We start from the raw sequence: 19,666 nt of genomic DNA, 5'->3' as shown, positions 1-19,666 counted from the left end.
AATAGCAAGGCATTTGTTGCAGAATTTTCTTAAGTCAGATCAATTCCCTGATTGAATTCACAGCTTGGGAGCAGGAACACTGTAAGCCAGCATTGTTGCAGAGTGCTTTGTTTTGTGAAACCATGGCTGAAGAGAGATTTGTGTTGGAAAGGAGGATGTGGGTATTGTGCACAATGGAAGCTGCTGGTTTGGTTGTACTTTTCTTTCTTACTCTGCTTGGAGAAACAGGATTTTGTATAAAGTAAATAAACAGGGTTGCACCAAGAATAGAGAAGTCTCGTTCCTCTCCTGCTGGAGGTACCAGATCATATAATCCCCTTGCAAGTATATTAACTGCTTCTGGCATACATCCCTTCTTCAAATGGAAACAACCCATAAGGGTGCAAATGCTGAAAAAGAGCGCAGGTCAAAGGGACAATGCGGGATTTTTGTGTTCTGAAGAACTCTGAAAGGTACTGGAACCACGAATTGCAGAAGGACCAGAATCCATATAGTTGATCGCGTTTATGGATCACCTCCTCTGCCTTCCCCTCCCACGCACCTTCATCATACTAGAGATTGTAATGTGATCCTTACAGGGCAACATGAGCCACTTGGAGTGTAAAATTCTCCAAGGGGAGTTCCTGACCTAAAAATCTCAGCAACAAAAAAGATGGAAGAGCTGAGGGAAAAATGCTTACTCTGTTTTAAATTATCAACTCCAAATTTCCAACACTCCGTTCTGATTATCTGTTCATCTTATTGAAAAAGGTTTGTAGTCCTCTCCCCCTTTTTAGTATTTCTATTATAAGATAACCTTTTTTTTATTGCTTTTAAACTCCACTGCAGAGAAGTGGAAGCAAACTCTGGTCTCAGCTACATCGTTTTTATGTCATTATTTCAGCCATAGAAAAAGTAATCCAAATTTTCAGCATTATAACTGACAACACAATTTCATTGAGTGTATCTGGCTAATGAACTTTACTATATGTATTAGTATCCTAGATAAACTTGGAAAGAGAATGAAAATCTGACCCAAATATAAACATTCATGACAGCAATCTCATAACGCAAAGCTTGTTATAAAAATTGTTAAGTCTTGTGATTTGCGCATTTCTGTATTTTTTTGAGTTTCAAATTATATAAATAGATTCCAGAGATCTTGCTTAAGGTTCCTCAGCCATTCATGTTCTCAGGCATTGCCTGGGACAAAAAGTATATCTGTGTTTTAATTTTTAAAGACATTTTTCTGGGCAAAACTAGGTAACCAAAAGCTCTTTTTCTTTCCTTTTTCCAATTGGCCATATTGGAGAATGGATCTCACTCACCTGGCAGTCAGTTTATAGCAAGGATTGTTAAGGCAGAGCTTAGCAGCCCCTAAGACTACAGTAGGCACTGCCAGCCCAACCAGATCGCGGGTTCATAAAGCGGACGGGTATCACTGTTACATGGACAAAGCTCCATGAGACCAGCTTCCCCTGATGACCCAGTCCTGACGTGGTGGTTATTGGGAGGTGGCGTGTGAGATAAGGTCATTACATGTGGCGTGAAGCTGGCAAAATGAACTTAACGTCCCACTAGACGTGGCTGCAAGAGCTGGCTCTGGCCATAGCTGTGTTGCATTTCAGTTACCAGCATGGCCAACATTAGCAAATGGGGTACAGCCAGGAGCAGAGCGGGAACAGAGATGAGGCTGTCTTCGTCATGGTGCTGGCCAGCAGCTGAGCTCAAATTTATTCTTTGTACATCAGATTGCCCTCACAAAACAGAAAAAAAGAGAGTTCATCAGAAAAGGATGGTTTTATCTGACCGCATAGGAGCTAGAAACCTGCCCAAGAGGTACACCGAATCATTTCGTCTCTGATACCTCACCTCCACTAGGATCCCAGGCAGGCTTGCTCATGCTCAGAGCTGCACCATCCAAACACAGACCTACTGGTGGAACTAACACACTCGATGGTATCTGCTTCTGTGTGAACTTCTTGTCACGTGGGCCCATGGCCACATTTCTACCAAAGTGAATCGAGCAATAGGATAAAAGAGCTGCACTTGAGGGACTTGCAGTGATGCTCTAGTGATTTACCAAAACATTCCCATTGCCCAGCACACTCAGTGAGAACCAAACAAGCATCCAGACAAATTGCAGATTGTGGCAAAAAGTTATGCTGAAAAATAGTTTAATTAACTGCCTATGTAGCCCTTCTGGAAACAGAGTTTAAAATAGAGCTCCAACAGGGAACGAGACAGGAGAGAGCTGTTCCCAGGTAAGGTATGTCCAGATGCCACTTTCTTCTTAGCTGTTCAGTGTAAGTTAAGGGGTGAACGGATCTGGCAGTAATCGTCTGTGCTGAGCTAACATGAGGAAATGGACCATCCACTCAAAGTCTTGACCCAGGACGGAGATACAGCCATGCTCGGTGTGGATTCATAGAAAGACAGACCCGCAGGTCTGCTCAGCTTACTTTTTTTCCCAGTTCATTTTTTATGTTTTGCAACAGAAACAGGAAATGTTTGATGTGAGGCATCTTCAAGACTTACTGTGATATTGAGAAACTTTGCACATTCTTAACCTTAAAGGCACATTCTTGAAATGACGTCCGATAACTTTGCTCTTGGCTCCTCAGACAGGATGAAAAGAGTTTCCAGTGTGCGTCAATTCATTGTTTAAGTGTTTTGACTAATCGTTTCAGGTTAAAAAAAAAAATCCCAAACCCTGCATCACATTCATTCTGGAGCAGACTGCATCCAGCTGCACTAGCAGCAAGCCAGAGGGCAGGGTAAAGGACCTTTCCCTCCCCCGTGGCTGCCCAGGCAGAGCTGGTCCCAGTCCCCGAGCCCTCAGGATACTAGGGGCTGTTTCTTCTGTGCACCACCCCAGAGAGTCCCAAAGAAGCAGGGAGCCCAGCAGCTCGCAGAGGAGCTGGCAGTGTGGGCTGGCAGAGGACGAAGGCTGCACACCCAGAGGTGCCATAGCTGTGGGTACATCATTTCTGGGCACTAGGGATGCGGGAGAGGAAAACTCCCTCCTTGAGCAGCTTTCCTCCTGAAACGTTCTTCCACGCAGCCTTTTGCACAAACCGATGTCTTAGGGTCACAGATAATTCATTGCTATTAAACGTGAGCCTTGCACAAGAACAAATGAGAGAAGGACTTGGGTGTTATCGGTAGATGAAAAATTGGACATGAGCCAGCAATGTGTGCTCGCAGCCCAGAAAGCCAACCGTATCCTGGGCTGCATAAGAAGCAGCGTGGCCAGCAGGTCGAGGGAAGTCAACCTGCTCCTCTACTCTGCTCTGGTGAGACCCCACCTGCAGTGCTGCGTCCAGCTCTGGAGTCCTCAGCACAGGAAAGACATGGACCTGTTGGAGCGGGTCCAGAGGAGGGCCACAAAAATGGTCAGAGCGCTGGCACACCTCTCCTATGAAGAAAGGCTGAGAGAGTTGGGGTTGTTCAGCCTGGAGAAGAGAAGGCTCCGGGGACACCCTTTTGCAGCCTTTCAATATATAAAGGGAGCTTATAAGAAAGACAGAGAAAGCCTTTTTACCAGGGCCTTTAGTGACAGGACAAGTGGTAATGGTTTTAAACTAAAAGAGGGTAGATTTAGATTAGATATAAAGAAGAAATTCCTTACTATGAGGATGCTGAGACACTAGAACAGGTTGCCCAAAGAAGTTGTTCCTGGAACACATCCCTGGAAGTGTTCAAGGTCAGGTTGGACGGGGCTTTGAGCAACCTGATCTAGTGAAAGATGTCCCTGCCCATGGCAGGGGGGTTGGACTAGATGATCTGTAAAGGTCCCTTCCCACCCAAACCATTCTGTGTTCTATGAATCCCGTGTATGATAGCACTGACAAAGCCAAGTTGTCTGAACCTCAGTATAAGACTCAGGTGCCCCTAAGGTGACAGGGACGTGCACTCGTTTGCCCATACAGGGTTCAGAAGCACCATAACAACTCGGTTATGCTTGCTGGCACAGGGCAGATGTGGTGGTGCTGGGCTCAGCCCCAGCCAGGCTTATACATGCCTTCTTGGGGACTTTGTATGTTACTTCAGCACCAAAGAGGAAGGAGCAAGGATCACCCCCCCAAACAGCCTAGTGCAGCCAAACTTGTTTTAATCTGCCCTTCCTGCCAAGTCCTTCTCCCTGGATATGTTCCCTTCCTCCACCCCTTCCACACAGCAGATCTAACCTGGGAAGCGCACTCCCTTAGAGCACATCTTGGGGGAACATCGATGGGGGAGACAGGCAGGGAAGCTGGCTGGGAAGGGGTTGCGTGGGCAGGGCAGGACGCAGCAGTGAGGAGGAAGGAAGGAGGCTAAGCAGCACAGAGGACCAGAGCAAAGCCCTCCCGTCACCTTTAGACTCCTGCTGGATCTCCAGGCAGGGGACAGGCACAGAGGAGAGCAGCTGAAGGCAGCAGGCAGCCAGGAGTTATGAATTTGTGGATGTCTTTGTTGGCAAAGCTAAGAGGCTGCTGCATTGTGTACCGGATGGGACCATTTAAGGGCCTGTGATTTAATTCCTAGGAATAACATATCATAGTGGACATGCAGCTCACTAAAAGGTGTTTTACAGTAGCCTGAGCTCACTGGAGGAGCAGAGACAGCTGGTTGCTTGCTTAAAGAAGGAGGTATTATTTTAATTATGTTTTTCCTGCCACAGCCATTTAACTATCCAGTAGCACTGAAGAAAATAAAAGATGGTTGTCGGTAACATTCTCTAATACTAAAGGACAATACTTGTTGAGACAGTTTTACCATTTTTCATATAGCTTTGTATATCAGTAGACCCTTTTGTTCCTAGGGTGTCTGAAGGGATCACATGGGGGTTTGTCAGATCTCCTGTAAGATGCCTGGCTTCGACATTGCTCTGGATCCAATTCTCTCACAAATTTGATTGTTTCAATTAAGATCTAGCCAAATACAATACACACCTTCATGTCTTCCTTCCCACTACAGCCATTTACTCTTTCATCCCCCCCAAAGGTAACTAGCTGCTCCAGGGTATGCTGAGGATGAACTGGGGGCTTGGTTCTAGAAGCAGAGTAGGTAGCTTTGAATACCCTGATAGATGAGGTAATAAAAATAGAATTAAGTAAACTTGAGGCTTCACTCCATGAGAAGTGAGACCTGGAAGACCTTAGTACTGTCAGAAAGAGGCTTAGTTTAATTTCAGAGCTGAATGGTACCACTCTTACTAAATATCACACCTACCTCCTGTAGGACATCATCCCCTTCCTACCACACTGCAATTGGCACTGGAGATGTGGGACTTGATCCTCATACTCAAACCTGGAAAAGGGATTGTTATCAGACGAATGTATTAAATGTAGGCGTTGTGGTTTAACCCCAGCCAGCAACCAAGCACCACACAGCCACCCTGGTGGGATGGGGGAGAGAATCAGAAGAGTAGAAGTGAGAAAACTTGTGGGTTGAGATAAAGACAGTTTAATAAGTAAAGCAAAAGCTGCATGCACAAGCAAAGCAAAACAAGGAATTCATTCACTCCTTCCCATGGGCAGGCAGGTGTTCAGCCATCTCCAGGAAAGCAGGGCTCCATCACACAAGACAAACACCATAACTCTGAATGTCCCCTCCTTCCTTCTTCTTCCCCAGCTTTGTATGCTGAGCATGACATCATATGGTATGGAATGTCCCTTTGGTCAGCTGGGGTCAGCTGTCCCAGCCGTGTCCCCTCCCAACTTCTTGTGCACCCCCAGCCTGCTCGCTGGTGGGGTGGGGTGAGGAGCAGAAAAGGCCTTGACTCTGTGTGAGCACTGCTCAGCACTAACTGAAACATCCCTGTGTTATCAACACTGCTTCCAGCACAAATCCAAAACACAGCCCCGTACTAGCTACTATGGAAAAAATTAACTCTATTCCAGTCAAAACCAGCACAGTAGGCATCTAATCCAAGCTGGCTTTAACTAGTCCTTTTTATGGTCAAGTTAAACTCTTTTGTATTGTTGGTGCTGAAATGAGTCACTGCTGTAAAATTTCTTAGGTGGCTGCTGTTCAGACAGGATGCATTGTAGGCGTTAGAAAGAGGACAGGAAGAGCTGTTCTCTGCACAGGCGATCTGAGGGTCACCAAAGGTTACATTTTTATTAAAAGACAAAAATGAAAGGCCAGATTCTGAATACTCCCTTGCTCCATCAATAGTAATGCTGTGGCCGTGTATCTGGCCTTCCTTGCCCAAGTGACTGAGCAAAATTCTCTATGAATCTGTTGAATCTGAAATGTAGGTTTTAACAACGTAGATGCCAGATGTTTTCCTCCCTAGTTCTTACCCTGATGGAATTGGGAATGGTGGTTCATGCTGGGCATGTGCTGGATGGCATAAGTTATGAAGAAAGTACTTCTGCTCAGGCAAATCTCCCACTTAAGCAAACTCTAAGTCAAAAATTGAGAAAAGGGCTTGTATTATCTGGTGGTCATGGGGCTGGCAGGGGCTGGAGGTTGTTGCATTCTTAAGAAATATTCCGACGTGTTTCCTTTTCAGGGGTGGAATGGTTCAGACCAGCGAACAGTATGAATTTGTGCACCATGCACTGAGTCTGTATGAAAGCAGACTTTCTGCAAAAGCTGTCCAGTGAAGCCAAGGAGGATAAAACAGAATGTCAGTCTCTTGAGGTAATTTGTTTCATTACCTACCAGCAGCTTCTTCAAGGAGTTTACTGCAGTGGGAAGAGCGGCTTTGAGGCCAACTTCTGAAAGGATTGTGGGCGGTTTGGCAAAACTATAGAGATTGCTGGACCCTTACTGTATATGAATGTATTGTGAGCTTCCCAAAAATTATTTATAAAGAAGGTACCTTACTGAAACTACACATGGATTTCACGTATATATCTAAAGGTGGGTTTAATTCTGTAATACTGATATCTGCCATATGGAATGTATGTATGTGCTACTGCTGCAGTTGGATGGACATTGGAACTTTCACAGAAGAAATGTTTATCAAGTGTATAAATGCTTTAACGTTTGCAAACTGTCTTGTGAATGGACTGTCAACTGTACTGTAAAGTGCTATTACTGATTATGTGGTGAGCTTGTTTCTTGGCCACATAATATTCTTGCTGCTAAAATTGCAAGTGTTCAATTATGGATTAAAAAAAAGAAGATGAGATAATAAAAAAATTAAAAGTCTTGTTTTTGAAAATATTCAAAAGCAGTTAATATTTTATATGGAAATATATGTTCTTCATACTATTAACTATTAAATGTGTATTTACTGTAGGTCTTACAGAGCAGTTGCAGAGCACAATGTCCGTTATTCAGTGTGTATGTATTTACCCTATACTGTTGATTGTCTTAGAACATGCTTCTGCTACGGACCCGAATCCAGTGTATTTGTAAATTGTGTAAGTCATTTTACTTTTAAAAGAAACTTTGTAGCATATATTAAATGGTAAGGATTTTAAATATTTGTCTGTCTTTTATTAATACAGGGTTTTTTGCTTATGTTGTTTATCTGCTCTATCTCTTTCAGTAAGAGATAGATGCCTTTAGTGATATGAACTGTTCCACGACAGGTTATACAAGAAAGAAAATGCTGCTATGACTGTTTCCTTTACCGTTCAGTAAGAGTTTGTTTTTCAGAGAAAGGCAAAGTTGGCATTATGACTTACAGCACTGGGAGGTCTGTTTACAGGGTATAATGAGTTTTTAATGCAGTGATGTTGACTTTGCTTCATACTGCTAATAAATTACACTTGATATAAAATATTTACTGAAGTCTCTATTCTTGCCTAGAGTAGTTGATGCACCACATACTGTTGTACCCCCATAAACAGGGACAGCCCAGTACAGTTTGGTTAGCCTCCACCATGGCTTCGGACCACTGGAGAGCCAATCCAGAGGACACGGGCAATCTCCCACTGAGGTGGAGCAAGGTGGATCACCTGATGGGAAGGCAAAGCCAGCATCACTTGATCCCTCGGGGGCAGTTTGTGTAAGAGCCGGTGCAGACCTCAGAGCTTTGCCTCCTCCTCTTCCCCTTCTCCTCCCCCTCTCCACTTGGCTTTTAGAACTTGTGGAGTTAGAAGTATCAATATCAAGATTTTGCTTGATTACGTATAGTTACAAAAAAATGTGTGTTTGTTCCCTGGATAATACAGTATATACTTATTCAGCACCATCCAGATCACCTGCAGACTTGTAATATTTCACAGGCAATGAATTACACAAAAGTATAATCCCTTTTCTTTATTCAACATTGTCTCTTTTAGCTTCCTCCGTGTTTGAAAACCTCTCTATCTTTTGCTTGTATTTTTCCAAAATAAAGCAACTAGTAAACTCTGAAGAATCATATGAAAGGACAAAGTGGTGTAAAACTCCCCAAAACAATTGAATAGAAGGAAGTGCTCGTCACTGACTTTTTCCCCCTGTGAAGGCACATTTCCTTCCTAGCCTTCGCTTCACTTATCTGAGGTGGTTTTTTTTAAGAGAAGCATGGAGAGTTGCTAGAGGGAAAATGGATCCTTTATTTCACGTCCTGGTTTCTACCTGTCTTGCCTTGACATTCTCAGGTAAGTGTCTCTCCCCACTTCCCCTCCGCCGTATTGCTCTTTCTGCCGCCGAGCAGAGCCCTCCGGGGCAGCTGGCGACTTCCAAAAACCGAGTCACTTATTCGCTTGGGCTCATACAAGAGGAATGGGGGGCAGGGCCAACGTAGCCCGTTCTGTTTAGATTTCTTTCCAAAGGAAAATAAACTGTCTCCTTCTATGCTGGAGATACCTCTTCTTTTTTTTAAGAAGATCTCCTGCTAGACAATCCAGGAGCTGAGCTTTGGGACAAGTTCTTCGAAGGGGAGATTCCTATTTTTCATTCCTACTTTGTGAAACTTCCAGAGCCAGGAGCTTTCTCTGATGCTTAGTTAGAAAATACCCAGGTCTGTAAAAACAGGGGGATGACAAACCTCAACAAAGGGAAATAAATACACATGTTGGGTTTAGCACTTTGTAACTAATGAGGCTGGAAATGTTTGAGTAACTGAGATTATAAAAAGATAAAAACCTAAACAAGATGTGGCAGGGAGGCTGCATTTGAAATACCCAGTTCCGTGTTCTGTAACCAGGAGGGATTTTGCCTTGGTAACTTCAGGGGTTTTTGATGAATGCATTGTAGTTCTCTTCATTTGAGTGTTTGGTGTTGATCTTTAAGCATGGTGGCACAAAGAGCTAATCTAGGGTGAATTAGAATGGTCACAAAACTAACAGCTAGAGACGTTGGGAGTAAATCCAGTAAAACAGATGTACTTCCTATCAGTAAAGAGCCTCCATTCCTGCAATGGCACAGGCACTGAGAGGCACACAGATTCGGGAATGTCCTCTTGTATGTTTTCTTCAGAAACACTATGAGTTTTACTAAAACAATTTCCAAGCAGTAAATTATATGGTAAAAAGACTGTGTCATAAAACAGAAAAAAAGACTGAGGGCTTGTGTAGATCTCTGTATGCTTTCAAGCAGGGGAAGTGGGGTATTTAGAATTGGTATTTAAAGTTAATAGTTCTTGGATTTCTTTTATATCCAGTTTATTTTTTTCTTCATTTTTATATATAATGAAGGTCAAAGTGACCTTTGCCACAATAGTTTGCTTTTTGCATTCTCACTCTTTACATTACCAGCACTTGCATCATGTGGGTTGTATGTTTGGGTTTTTTTAGAATAGGTTCAACACATGGCAAGTTCATGAAAAGTTCAACATATAGAAAGTGGGAAGAGAGATTTATTTGCTGATGTATTTTAAATCATCAAGAATTTGCTTTTTGTTAAATAACCATGTGTAATCTATTGTATTTTTCTGGTATTTTCCTCTTCCAGAAGGGTTTCTGATTATCCATGTCCAGAAACAGCAGTGTCTTTCAGAAAAGAGAGGAGTCGTTATGGAAAAGTGCAATATGACCAACCTCAACCAGCAGTGGCAGTGGAGGGCAGATGACAGGCTCCTCCATGTGAAATCTGCCCAGTGCCTGAGCATCTCTACACGCTCTGCCCTGTCATCTCGCAGCGTCATCGTTGATTGTCCCCAGGCGGTCAGGTGGACTTGCCACGAGGAGGATGGGCTCCTGAAGGTGGCCAACAGCTCTCTCTTTCTCACAAAGCAAGGTCAGAAGGTTATGGCCAAGCAGAGTAAGAAATACCTTCATACGTGGATGCAGCTAGAAGCCAGCGAGACGGGAAAACCTGTTTATGTAAATCTGTGCTCAAAGCAAGGTGAGCTACTCCTTCAAGGAAGTATCCTGGAAGTTTTGGTAACAAAAATGTCTCTTTTATGCTAACTCAAATGTTAAAAATTACGATATTTTATTCATACAGAAAAACGTTTTTCATAGTTGAAAAGAGTTTAGAGAACCATAAAACGAACAGCTGAGATGAGTGCTGTCTTTCTCACAACTGGTGGGGTTTTTAAGCCATTTTATATTTTCAGGATGTCTCTCCTTTTCTCTAGTCCCAATCTTTGGATCAAAGTGCTTATGTGTAAGCTCAGCTCACTATTCTTGTGTCATTTCCTTTTTCACTTTTAAACAGCACTGTGGGTACTAATTCCTAGTGCTTTTAAAAAATATGGATGTATAAAAGTCCTTCTCCCCATTCATTTTATCATACAAATCCAGATTCAATCTGTCAAGAGCAAGAAGGCATCTGAAAATCAAACACATGCACAATTATTTCTCTGATTAATCCAAATGCATGATTAGAACAGACATATGGCTTACACATTGACATGTTTACACAGTGCCACTTTGCCCTTAGATGCAATATGTATGAGAACACTCAAAATCCTGAAAATAAGGACCTGAATCAAAAATCTCAGAAATACTTGCAATAGTGCTTTGAGATGCATGGGTCTGTGCACATACTTATAGATGTGTTGGTATACCTGTGTGGTTATATGTTTCCATATCCATAGCAAAAGGAAAGGTAGAGCAGTTTGAATACTGCTTAATAACACTTTCCTTGATGTCCTGTTGTCAATCCTTCCTGGCAATCCCGTTGACATTCTTCTTGCGCACTATTAAGCGGTTCTTCATGGTAAATAAGAACAACCTGCAGAGTTAAGCTTTTTATTGGGGAACACACAATTTATTCTTGTCTTTACAGGATTAAAAAAAACGTTGCATGACCCAATACTTTTGCATATGGCCAAGCCTTCAGAACGTTTAAAACAAATCCATGTTCTTTCTAACCTCTCATTCGCTGTAAGGCAGGGTACCATTTTTTTCAGCAACTTTGCACTTGCAGAACTCTACTCACAGCAGCAGGACTACTTACCTGAGCGGAGGTCTGAAAGGACAGCTTGCAGAATCAGGGAATGGAAAACTGGCCAAGATGCCATTCCAGCCCTCCCATATATTTTAGAGATCAAAAGGGCAAAATAATTTGAAGTCCTGTGTATAGGGTGAGTATGGCTTGCTTATTCAAAGACACCATGAAAAGTTAAGACGAAGTACGCAAGCACTGTTATTTTCTTTAGATAGCTGGATGAAGTGTGGCCTAACAGAATTAAAGTAACCTTACATCCTTTTCTTAATCGTCCTCAGAGGAGAAGCAATTTAAGACCAATGAGTACCAAGTAAGACAATTGTCATAGGGTACTAAAGCACCTTCTCATCTATTTACTGTGCTCAGTCCTTTAATGAATTTGCCTTAATTTTCCTGAAATTCTCTCCATAGACAGGCCTGTAAATCCACTTTAAGAGTCTCACTGTGTCAGTTATCTCCTTCTTGACAGCTCTGGGAAGCTCTGCTGAGAAATCAACAGTACATTATGATCCTCAATACCTAACTAAGAATTCCAGGTATATAAAAAACTCATGAAGAGTTGAGTAGTGCAAAGAGATTAATTTTTGAAACAATAATAATTATCAATAATAATAATAAGTACTACAAGAACAAAATCTAATGCCCACAGTGCTGGTCTTTACATCCATGTGCATGTCAAAATTTTCAATGTTGAATGTGTAAAATTAGTCTTCCAAGAACATCTGTCTACTTTCAGTGAAAGCAGCAGTGGATCAGCCTAAAATAACATATTCAGTCTATATTTAGCTAAGATAGTAAAAACTGACCGAAGTCTTTGGAGCTGAAATAGCTGTAAGTTTTTCTACTCCTGACTAACACCATATTTTGATATAATTTACCCTTTGTTTTCATAGTGGTCATAAAAATAGTTATATTTTGGCAAAGGAGTAACTCACTGAATTGCATCCCAAACATCTTATCAGCCCAGATATAGTACAAGCTCCAAACCCAACAACTGCAATTACCTTTTATTCTGGACCTAACTCAAATGCCAAGCGTGATTTTTCTGAGCCTGGGGAAAGTCTGAGCTTGGATTTGGATTTCAAATCAGCCATCTGAGATGTGTTTGTATATACATTTTTTGCTACAATCCTGACCTAAATGACTCTTTGTGGAAATCAGGATCAGTTTAAATATGTATCCCATCTCTGTTCAGTCAGAGATCACTCGAAATCTAACAGCAGACAGTCCTTCTCACACAAACCCATGTTTGAATCTGGCCACTGGGTGAAACAGCTAACATGAAGAAGGGCCACGAGGTATCAATCTCCCTTGAGATGGTAAGACTTCAGTTCTCATCAAATTCATAAGAAAGTTCTGGGCAGTGAGAGGAATAGTCTCTATAGTGCTAAGGCCGCCTTTTCGCTAGCCAGCCATTGGGGTCAGAGCTTCTATAAGCCCAGGATCCATGAGAAGGGACAGGAATGGAAACAGGGAGGAGGAAGACATGAGGAAGGTGAAGGGGTAGAAGGCAGGATGACTGAAAAGAGCAAAAATTCTTGCACGCAAGTAACAATTGTGGAACAAACCCCGTCTCCTCTTGTATGTCTGGAAAGCACCCAGAGCACCACTAATGCTGACACACTAACGCTGATGTCAGTTCTGAGTTGTGTAAGCAATTCGTACAAGCTTCTTTTGTTCTGGGTAGGTTAGTTTCAATAAAATATCCAATTAGAGAACAGAGGCAATGCTCTGTGGCACCTCAAATATTACCAACAAAGCTCAAAACAACTGCAGACCAAAAATTATTCACTAAGTGGAGAATGACTTCAAATAGGGAGACACAAGTCCAAGCTGTATGCTGCAGTTATTCACTGAGATCTAGAGACTGTCACACAGCCTGTAGAGCAGTCTGGATGCAGAAGGTGACATGAACTGTTTTGTAATGTGATGCTCTGCGTTGGATTTCTCTTCTACCATAGCATACATAGCGTGGATGTCTCCTGAAGGAATTGTGGCTGCAAAACGCTAGAACTGTGCATATCAAGACAAAGCCCCATTCAAAAGAGTAGCTGCTTTTGTGGAGCAGAATGGTTTTATTACTTATTGTTATGTGCCAAGTACTTAAGAACCATAGTGGGATCTACAAAGATATAAAACAAGTTGGACAAGGAATTCAAATAACAAATACAGCATCTTTTTATCTCGTTTTGTTTGCAGTCTAAAACAGACAAAATATCAGATACTATGTTTGAGCCAAAGCCTGATGTGCCATCTGACATTCAAACTGTTATCTCCACAGTCCTTCCTCCTTTCTACCCCAGTTTCTGGCCCTGTATCTTCTCCTTCACGTGGGCTTCTCTCTTCCCCTTATCCCATTTTCAATTTGCCTGCTTCATATCAGAACCTGAGCTTATTGAGTTCACATCCCACTGCTGACATGTCAGTGGGTGAGATGGAGGGTGGAAGAGACCAGAGCAGTGCACGCTCCAAACCACTGGAGCAGCAGTAGCAACTGCAGAACATGGTAAGGGAAGACACGTGCATCTTCTTGGCGCTCTTGGGAAAGCGGAAGGGCACCAAAGCAAGCTGGCAGAAGCACAGAAAAGGCAGCACTTTTGAGATCATCTTAATATCTCTGGGCTTTAATTTTTCCAAACCTTTAGTGTTTGTAATGACTGCAATAATCCATCCATAGGTGCACAACAGGTTGGATTTTTGCATGTGTAACGTTTACAAATTTCTCCAGGATAAACTAGAACAGCGAGAATCAATATTTTCATTCCACCTTCGAGTTGACGCAAAACTTTTTTCCTAAAAAACATTCACTCAAACCCATTTTTATCTCCCTGAATTATTATTTTATAGGATTTTGTAAGTAAAAGAGTTTGCTAACATCTATGTGAACCCATGAAATGCCAAAAATTACTTGAATCTTCTTTCTTTGGTCAAAGCACTACATGGCTGGCCACTTTTGCTCAGCTCCAGCTGAAAAAAAAAGGCGTCAATGTCTGATCCTTGGAGATAATTACAAGACCTTGTACACAATCCAACAGCATACTGACAGAAGCTCAAAGATAAATGTGTTTTTACATTTTGTAAAAAGAAATTGAAAACTCTGCAGTATAGCCTAGGTCTTTGGTTTTTGTAAATTTTCAAAGTCTCAGTGAGCCACAGTGCAGACAGTACAGAACAAAATCAGCTCAGCTACTTTCATAGGGAAAAAACGGAACGATATGAACTGCTTCCCAGAACAACCAGGAGTCCTGCTTTACTATTTCATCTTCTGCTGTGAGTGCTAACAAAGAAGCCAATTCCAGACAACTATACTGGTAATTTTCATGATTACATTCTCTCCCTTTATTTTGTATGGATCTCTGTGTAGAAGCTGGAGTGGGTTTCAGCTTCTAGGTGTCTAAATGTAGGTATCTGAAGGAGGGCTTATTTCAGTTGCCTCAACATAGGTGCTTTTGCCATTTGAGATGGTCCAGGATATCCCACCTGACCTCTGACTGCCTACCCAGAAAGACATAGGTCTTCCATAGGTGCTATGAGAGCCCTGAGCACATGTTTCACATGTCCTAGGGCAGTTCAGATTGCACTAGGCAACTCTGTTTAGGCAACTGAACCAAGTCCTAGGTGTCTACAAGTAGTTACCTTTCTGAGCTCTCTTCAGTAGAGAGGTAATCCATGGAGTTAATGGAGTCTAGATACCTTTCAGTGACCGAAAATCCACTTCAGGGTGAGCTGGGGCTATCCAGAGTGTCAGAAATAGGGCTGATAGAGCTGCGGTATTATCACCGTAGTTATCTGGGGTGTTCTACTACCACTGGTGCTGGACGAGCCTTTAAGTGGCTACTTCAGCATCTCAAAAACAAGCAAGTGAAAGAGCAGCTCAGGATTAGACTGGAGTTTGGAGACATTTGACCTCTCTGACATGAGATACATACACCGCTAATTTCTACGACATTTCAGATAAAGACGGTAAAAATTTTTCAAGTAGCATAGATTTTGTAGTTTTTAAAAGGTCTACATTGAATGGGAAACAAAGGACACTTAGTGGATTTTGTTCTTCTGTCACACTCCTACATACAACAGAAATCTGAAGTATGTTTTTTAAATAGAGTCTTTATTTTTGCAGTCTATTTACAAGTAGTTAGACAGCTAAAAAGATAATTCATTTTTCCTGCACATACAGAGATCTTAAAACAACCCCTTCTAGTTGCAAGTCTCGCTGTCAGCAAGTGAGATGCAGTCTTACCGAGTATTTTTTCTTATACAATAGCTATCTGATTCATTTATGTTTCACTAGCAGTTCAGCCTTAGTTTTCTGAAACTGTGCTTTAATAGGGTAGGCAGACTGGTACGACGCAAGCTATTTCAGAAAGCTGCACCATGCCGGCTCATCTGAGTCTGAAGGCACCACTGTAGGGTTCTCAGTACTTGACAACTATCAGCGCTCTTGCTCATCATACATGTAAAACGTATGGATTTCCTTTTCTTGTAAGCGGCCTGCTGCTGTGCAGATGGATGCAGTCTGCAGTACACCCCATGGATGAAATATGCGCTTAGTCAGAATGTCATAATTTCTCCTGGGTGTGCTACTGATGATTACAATGGTATGTTCACACACTGTGTATCATTCAGCCACTAGTGATCAACGTCAGTGTCAGTGCTGCAGTTCTGTTCCCATGAACAGTTTTATGACTGATTTCCAAAGAGACTGCTAGAACAATGCTAAACACTTTTGAAAAATCCCACTGTTGAAATTTCTGTGTACTTTACTGATGTCCAGACGGGAGGTGAGTTTTTTCTGGTTTAAAAATCTGAAACTCAAGTTGTGTAGAAATATGTCTGCTTGGGTCTTATAATACGCAGTTTTCTTTTATAAGTGCCTGCTATTGAAGAAGGGCTATGAGGGTCCTTATGCTAGGACCATAGTGGCTTTCCTTAGAAAGAGAATATAAACCTGGATCCTGATTTTCTTGAAGTGAGGGCAGATATGAACCTTATTAGTCAGTCCAATGTAGGATACACGGAAAGCACTGGTATGTATATCTGATGTTGCCAGTATGGCATAGTGCTATGCCATATACTGGCATATACTATGCCAGTATGGCATAGTGCTATGCGCAAGCCATTTCCGTCCATAGGTTACAGGTAACAGACTGTTGTCAGTCTTTGCTGGGAAAGATCCTTTGGCTGGAAACCCAGAATAGCCCCGAGCTTAACAAGAGGAGTTGGGTTGTGTACTGACCAAGTGCTTGTTCATGGTACCTCCTCAGGCTGGTGGAACATTTCTGAGGACCAAGCGTTTCGCTTCCAGGAGGGTCAAGCTCTCCCCTCAGCTCCTGCACCAGGAATGCCAGTTATCCCCTGGCTGCTGAGTCCCGTAAATGTCGCTGCCAGCACCAGCTTCCCTTTTATGGAGCAGCAGCTTTCCTAAAGCACAATTGCACTGGAATGCAAACGTCTTCCTGTTGGAATCGCTGCTATTTGTCTGTAAATAAAGCCAAGATTTTTTTTTAATGTGTTTTTAAGTTGCGTATGTAAATCTATATTTAGGAACCCAACTGAGTGGCCGTTTTTTCTAAGTGGCTGCTGACCACTCAGATGTACTTTTTTTTTAGCCGTCTTTCTATCAGTAAGTTCTACTCCTTGCTGAACTTGGAGATATCTGAGAGGCACAGAGCCAGCAGGCCTAATTCTTTCCAAGTCCTTGGGGCTAGCATTTCCAGTTGCCTACCGCAGACTTTCAGAGACCCCCAACTAGTAGATCCCCAGGAACAATGACTGACATGGAATTTAGACTAAGTCTGGACTTGTGTCAACTAAGACGACAGCTTGAGCACAAGGCTGCCCCTGCCAGACTCCTCCCCGTCCTTTTGGTGGGGGCCATGAAGGTATGTGACTTAGGACTACAGCAGACTCTGCACCATAGGCACTCTGCAGGGGATTCTGCAAATGCAGCAGCATGAGGATGATCATGCAGTGTCGGACCAGACCTGAGGGTTTGATGAAACCCTTTGCAGGGGTATAACAGAGAGCAGAACTAGATCTGTAGTATTGTTTTCAGTGCCTTGATTTGGAAAAATATTTGATCAACATTTTTTGTAATTAAATGGAGACTTGGAGATTTTTATTCCCAGAGAATTCCCAGAGTTAGATAAAAGGAGGGGAAACGTTCAATCTGGGTATCAACCCATTCCAGCAAACCAATCCTTTTCAAGAGGATCCAAAACCGTGTACCAGGTGAATGCACTGTGCTGTCAAGCACAGGAAACACTTGCATGAAAGTGTCTCTTACAAGGGCTTACAGTCTCACATTTATTTCTGGATGCAAATGAGAGTACTGCAAGTTTCTTTATATAAACATGTTAACATATATATTTACACATACACAAAAAACCCCATCATGTTGGCTTCATGGAAGCTCACCCACTGATCCTTCGGGTAAGAGGTAATCACACTTTGGCCTGCTAAGACATCATAATTGCACACCAAGTAATTACATTTGGAGGCTTCTGCTGCAATTTAACCCAGTCATTACATTTTCTTTAGAGGGTTTGTGAGCTAAAATTGTTATAAATGGCAACCAGCCCAGTGGCTCAGCAGCAAAACAAGGTTCTGTCATGCTGGAGACCCCAGTTCAAGGACAAACAAAGTGTCTTGGGCATTGAGCCAATGCACACTAGCTGTGCTCCAGCAATGGCAGGGCAGCTTTTTGTGAGGAGAAGGGGCCAGTGAGTAATTCCAATCGCTTAGCTGAAATGTGATGCTACCAGATGTAGAGGCCACCACAGCTTGAACCCTGCCCTCACAGCCACAAAGAAAGGATATTAAATACATACCAATGGGGAGGAAGAGCCATGAAAACGTGGAGGAAAAATGTGTAGTAAAATCTTTCCTGCGCTCTAATTGCAACTTTGGCGTTCTCTGAAGGATACGTGACTGAAAAAGCAAATCCACCATTATATTTGCAGACACTTCAGTTAACTGATACGATTGTTAGCTGAACCTTGGGAAGAGAGCAGTCAGGGGTTAGCACGGTCTCTGCATGGGACTGATTTAAAAATGCAAGAGCAATGTCCCATGTGGGCACAAGGAACTTATCTTGAACAAATATCTTGAACAAAAAATTATCTTGAACAAATTATCTTGAAAAATTATCTTGAATAAAGCCATATTTTGAACTTACACCAACCAAAGGCAGATGAGAATCTGGCCCATATACCTACAAGGGGGGGGTTGACCATATAAAGCTGAAACTGCGTGCTGTTTGATAGACTCAAGCAAGTGAAAAAGCTATGAGTGAAAACATTGTGCTGCTAGTGACAAAGTACAACCCTTCACTTCAGAGTCATTGATGGACTGTATTTAAAATGAATGGTATGAATGTTCAGGGAAATTAATTTTTTTCTGCTTTTGTTTTGCACAGACTTTGGTATTGATGCAAAATACATGTTTGCACTGAAAACAAAAAACTATAGAACTGACAGGTGCACTTAAACTACTTAGAAGTCGTATCAGCCACATTTATTGGCATCTAAAGAATTGTTTATAAAAATGTAGAGCTGATTTTAATTACTTTCCTTTATTTGTCTTAGATCTCCAAGATGCAGACACTTCTGTATGGAGTACTAGAACTACATCCTCCCCTTTAAATGCTGTTACCTCTAGGCCTGAAAATCTGCTGAAGAGCAGCACAGAGATGTTTATCAGAAACGTGACTGAACACTTCAGTAAAAATCTCATTGAAAACCTCTACTTTGACTTGAAATCTGCAGTAACAGAGAAAGCCTGGATTCCAACAACCACTCTTCAATACTCTAGCACTACAGAAGAGGTAAGGCAGAAGGATTATTGATTGATTTTTATTAAGCCTGCTCCACTCTGTGGAGCCTGATAGCTATTACAGGTGGATGTTTCGTGGACTAAAAAAAACAGCTACAGGACTAAGCTTTGTGCTTTATTTTGATGGGATGCTTTTTTCATGCTGATGGTGCCCTTTGCTAGAAGCACAGCTGCAGAAAAATTCTGCCTCTTCTGTACAGCACAATCCTGGTGTGCTCAATGCATTGGGAAAATCTCTAAGCTCGAGGGAAATGCTTGGGATACGTGAGGAGCAATGGAAAGCTCACGGACGTGGCAGGAGCCACAGGAGCCTGAGTATCTGCTCTCAGTGACTTAGGCTCTGCCATTGGTTTGTTGCATGAAATGAGGGTCTAGCTCTAATTACGCTCTAAGAATCACAGTATGTTTTATGACCTTATTTAGGATGATTGAGTCCTAAAATTACCTACATGGTTTACAGATCAAAGCAAGTGAAATCCGAATGCTTTAACTTGCCTTACAAGGAAGCCTGGCCTTGACCCTGGTCAGCTTATCTACTGACCGATAGGCAGAGTGGAGACACAGCCACTTCTTGGTCTCTGCTTTGTCC

At 42.3% G+C, this 19,666-nt stretch overlaps 1 protein-coding gene across 1 annotated transcript in view; it reads left to right on the top strand.

Moving 5' to 3' along the window:
• Window positions 1-7,683, top strand: part of PTPRR (protein tyrosine phosphatase receptor type R) — a 153,375-nt gene extending 145,692 nt beyond the window's left edge. Inside the window, exon 14 of the mRNA XM_075501717.1 lies at window positions 6,482-7,683. Within this exon, the coding sequence (XP_075357832.1) occupies window positions 6,482-6,575 (94 nt within the window). The 3' untranslated portion in view covers window positions 6,576-7,683. The remainder of the gene's footprint in view (window positions 1-6,481) is intronic.
• Window positions 7,684-19,666: the final 11,983 nt, after the last annotated feature.

The sequence above is a fragment of the Mycteria americana genome, chromosome 1, assembly GCF_035582795.1.
Source record: "Mycteria americana isolate JAX WOST 10 ecotype Jacksonville Zoo and Gardens chromosome 1, USCA_MyAme_1.0, whole genome shotgun sequence".
NCBI lineage: Eukaryota > Metazoa > Chordata > Aves > Ciconiiformes > Ciconiidae > Mycteria > Mycteria americana.
The sequence above is the reverse complement of the archived record's forward strand: the minus strand, read 5'-3'. Positions and strand labels throughout refer to the sequence as shown.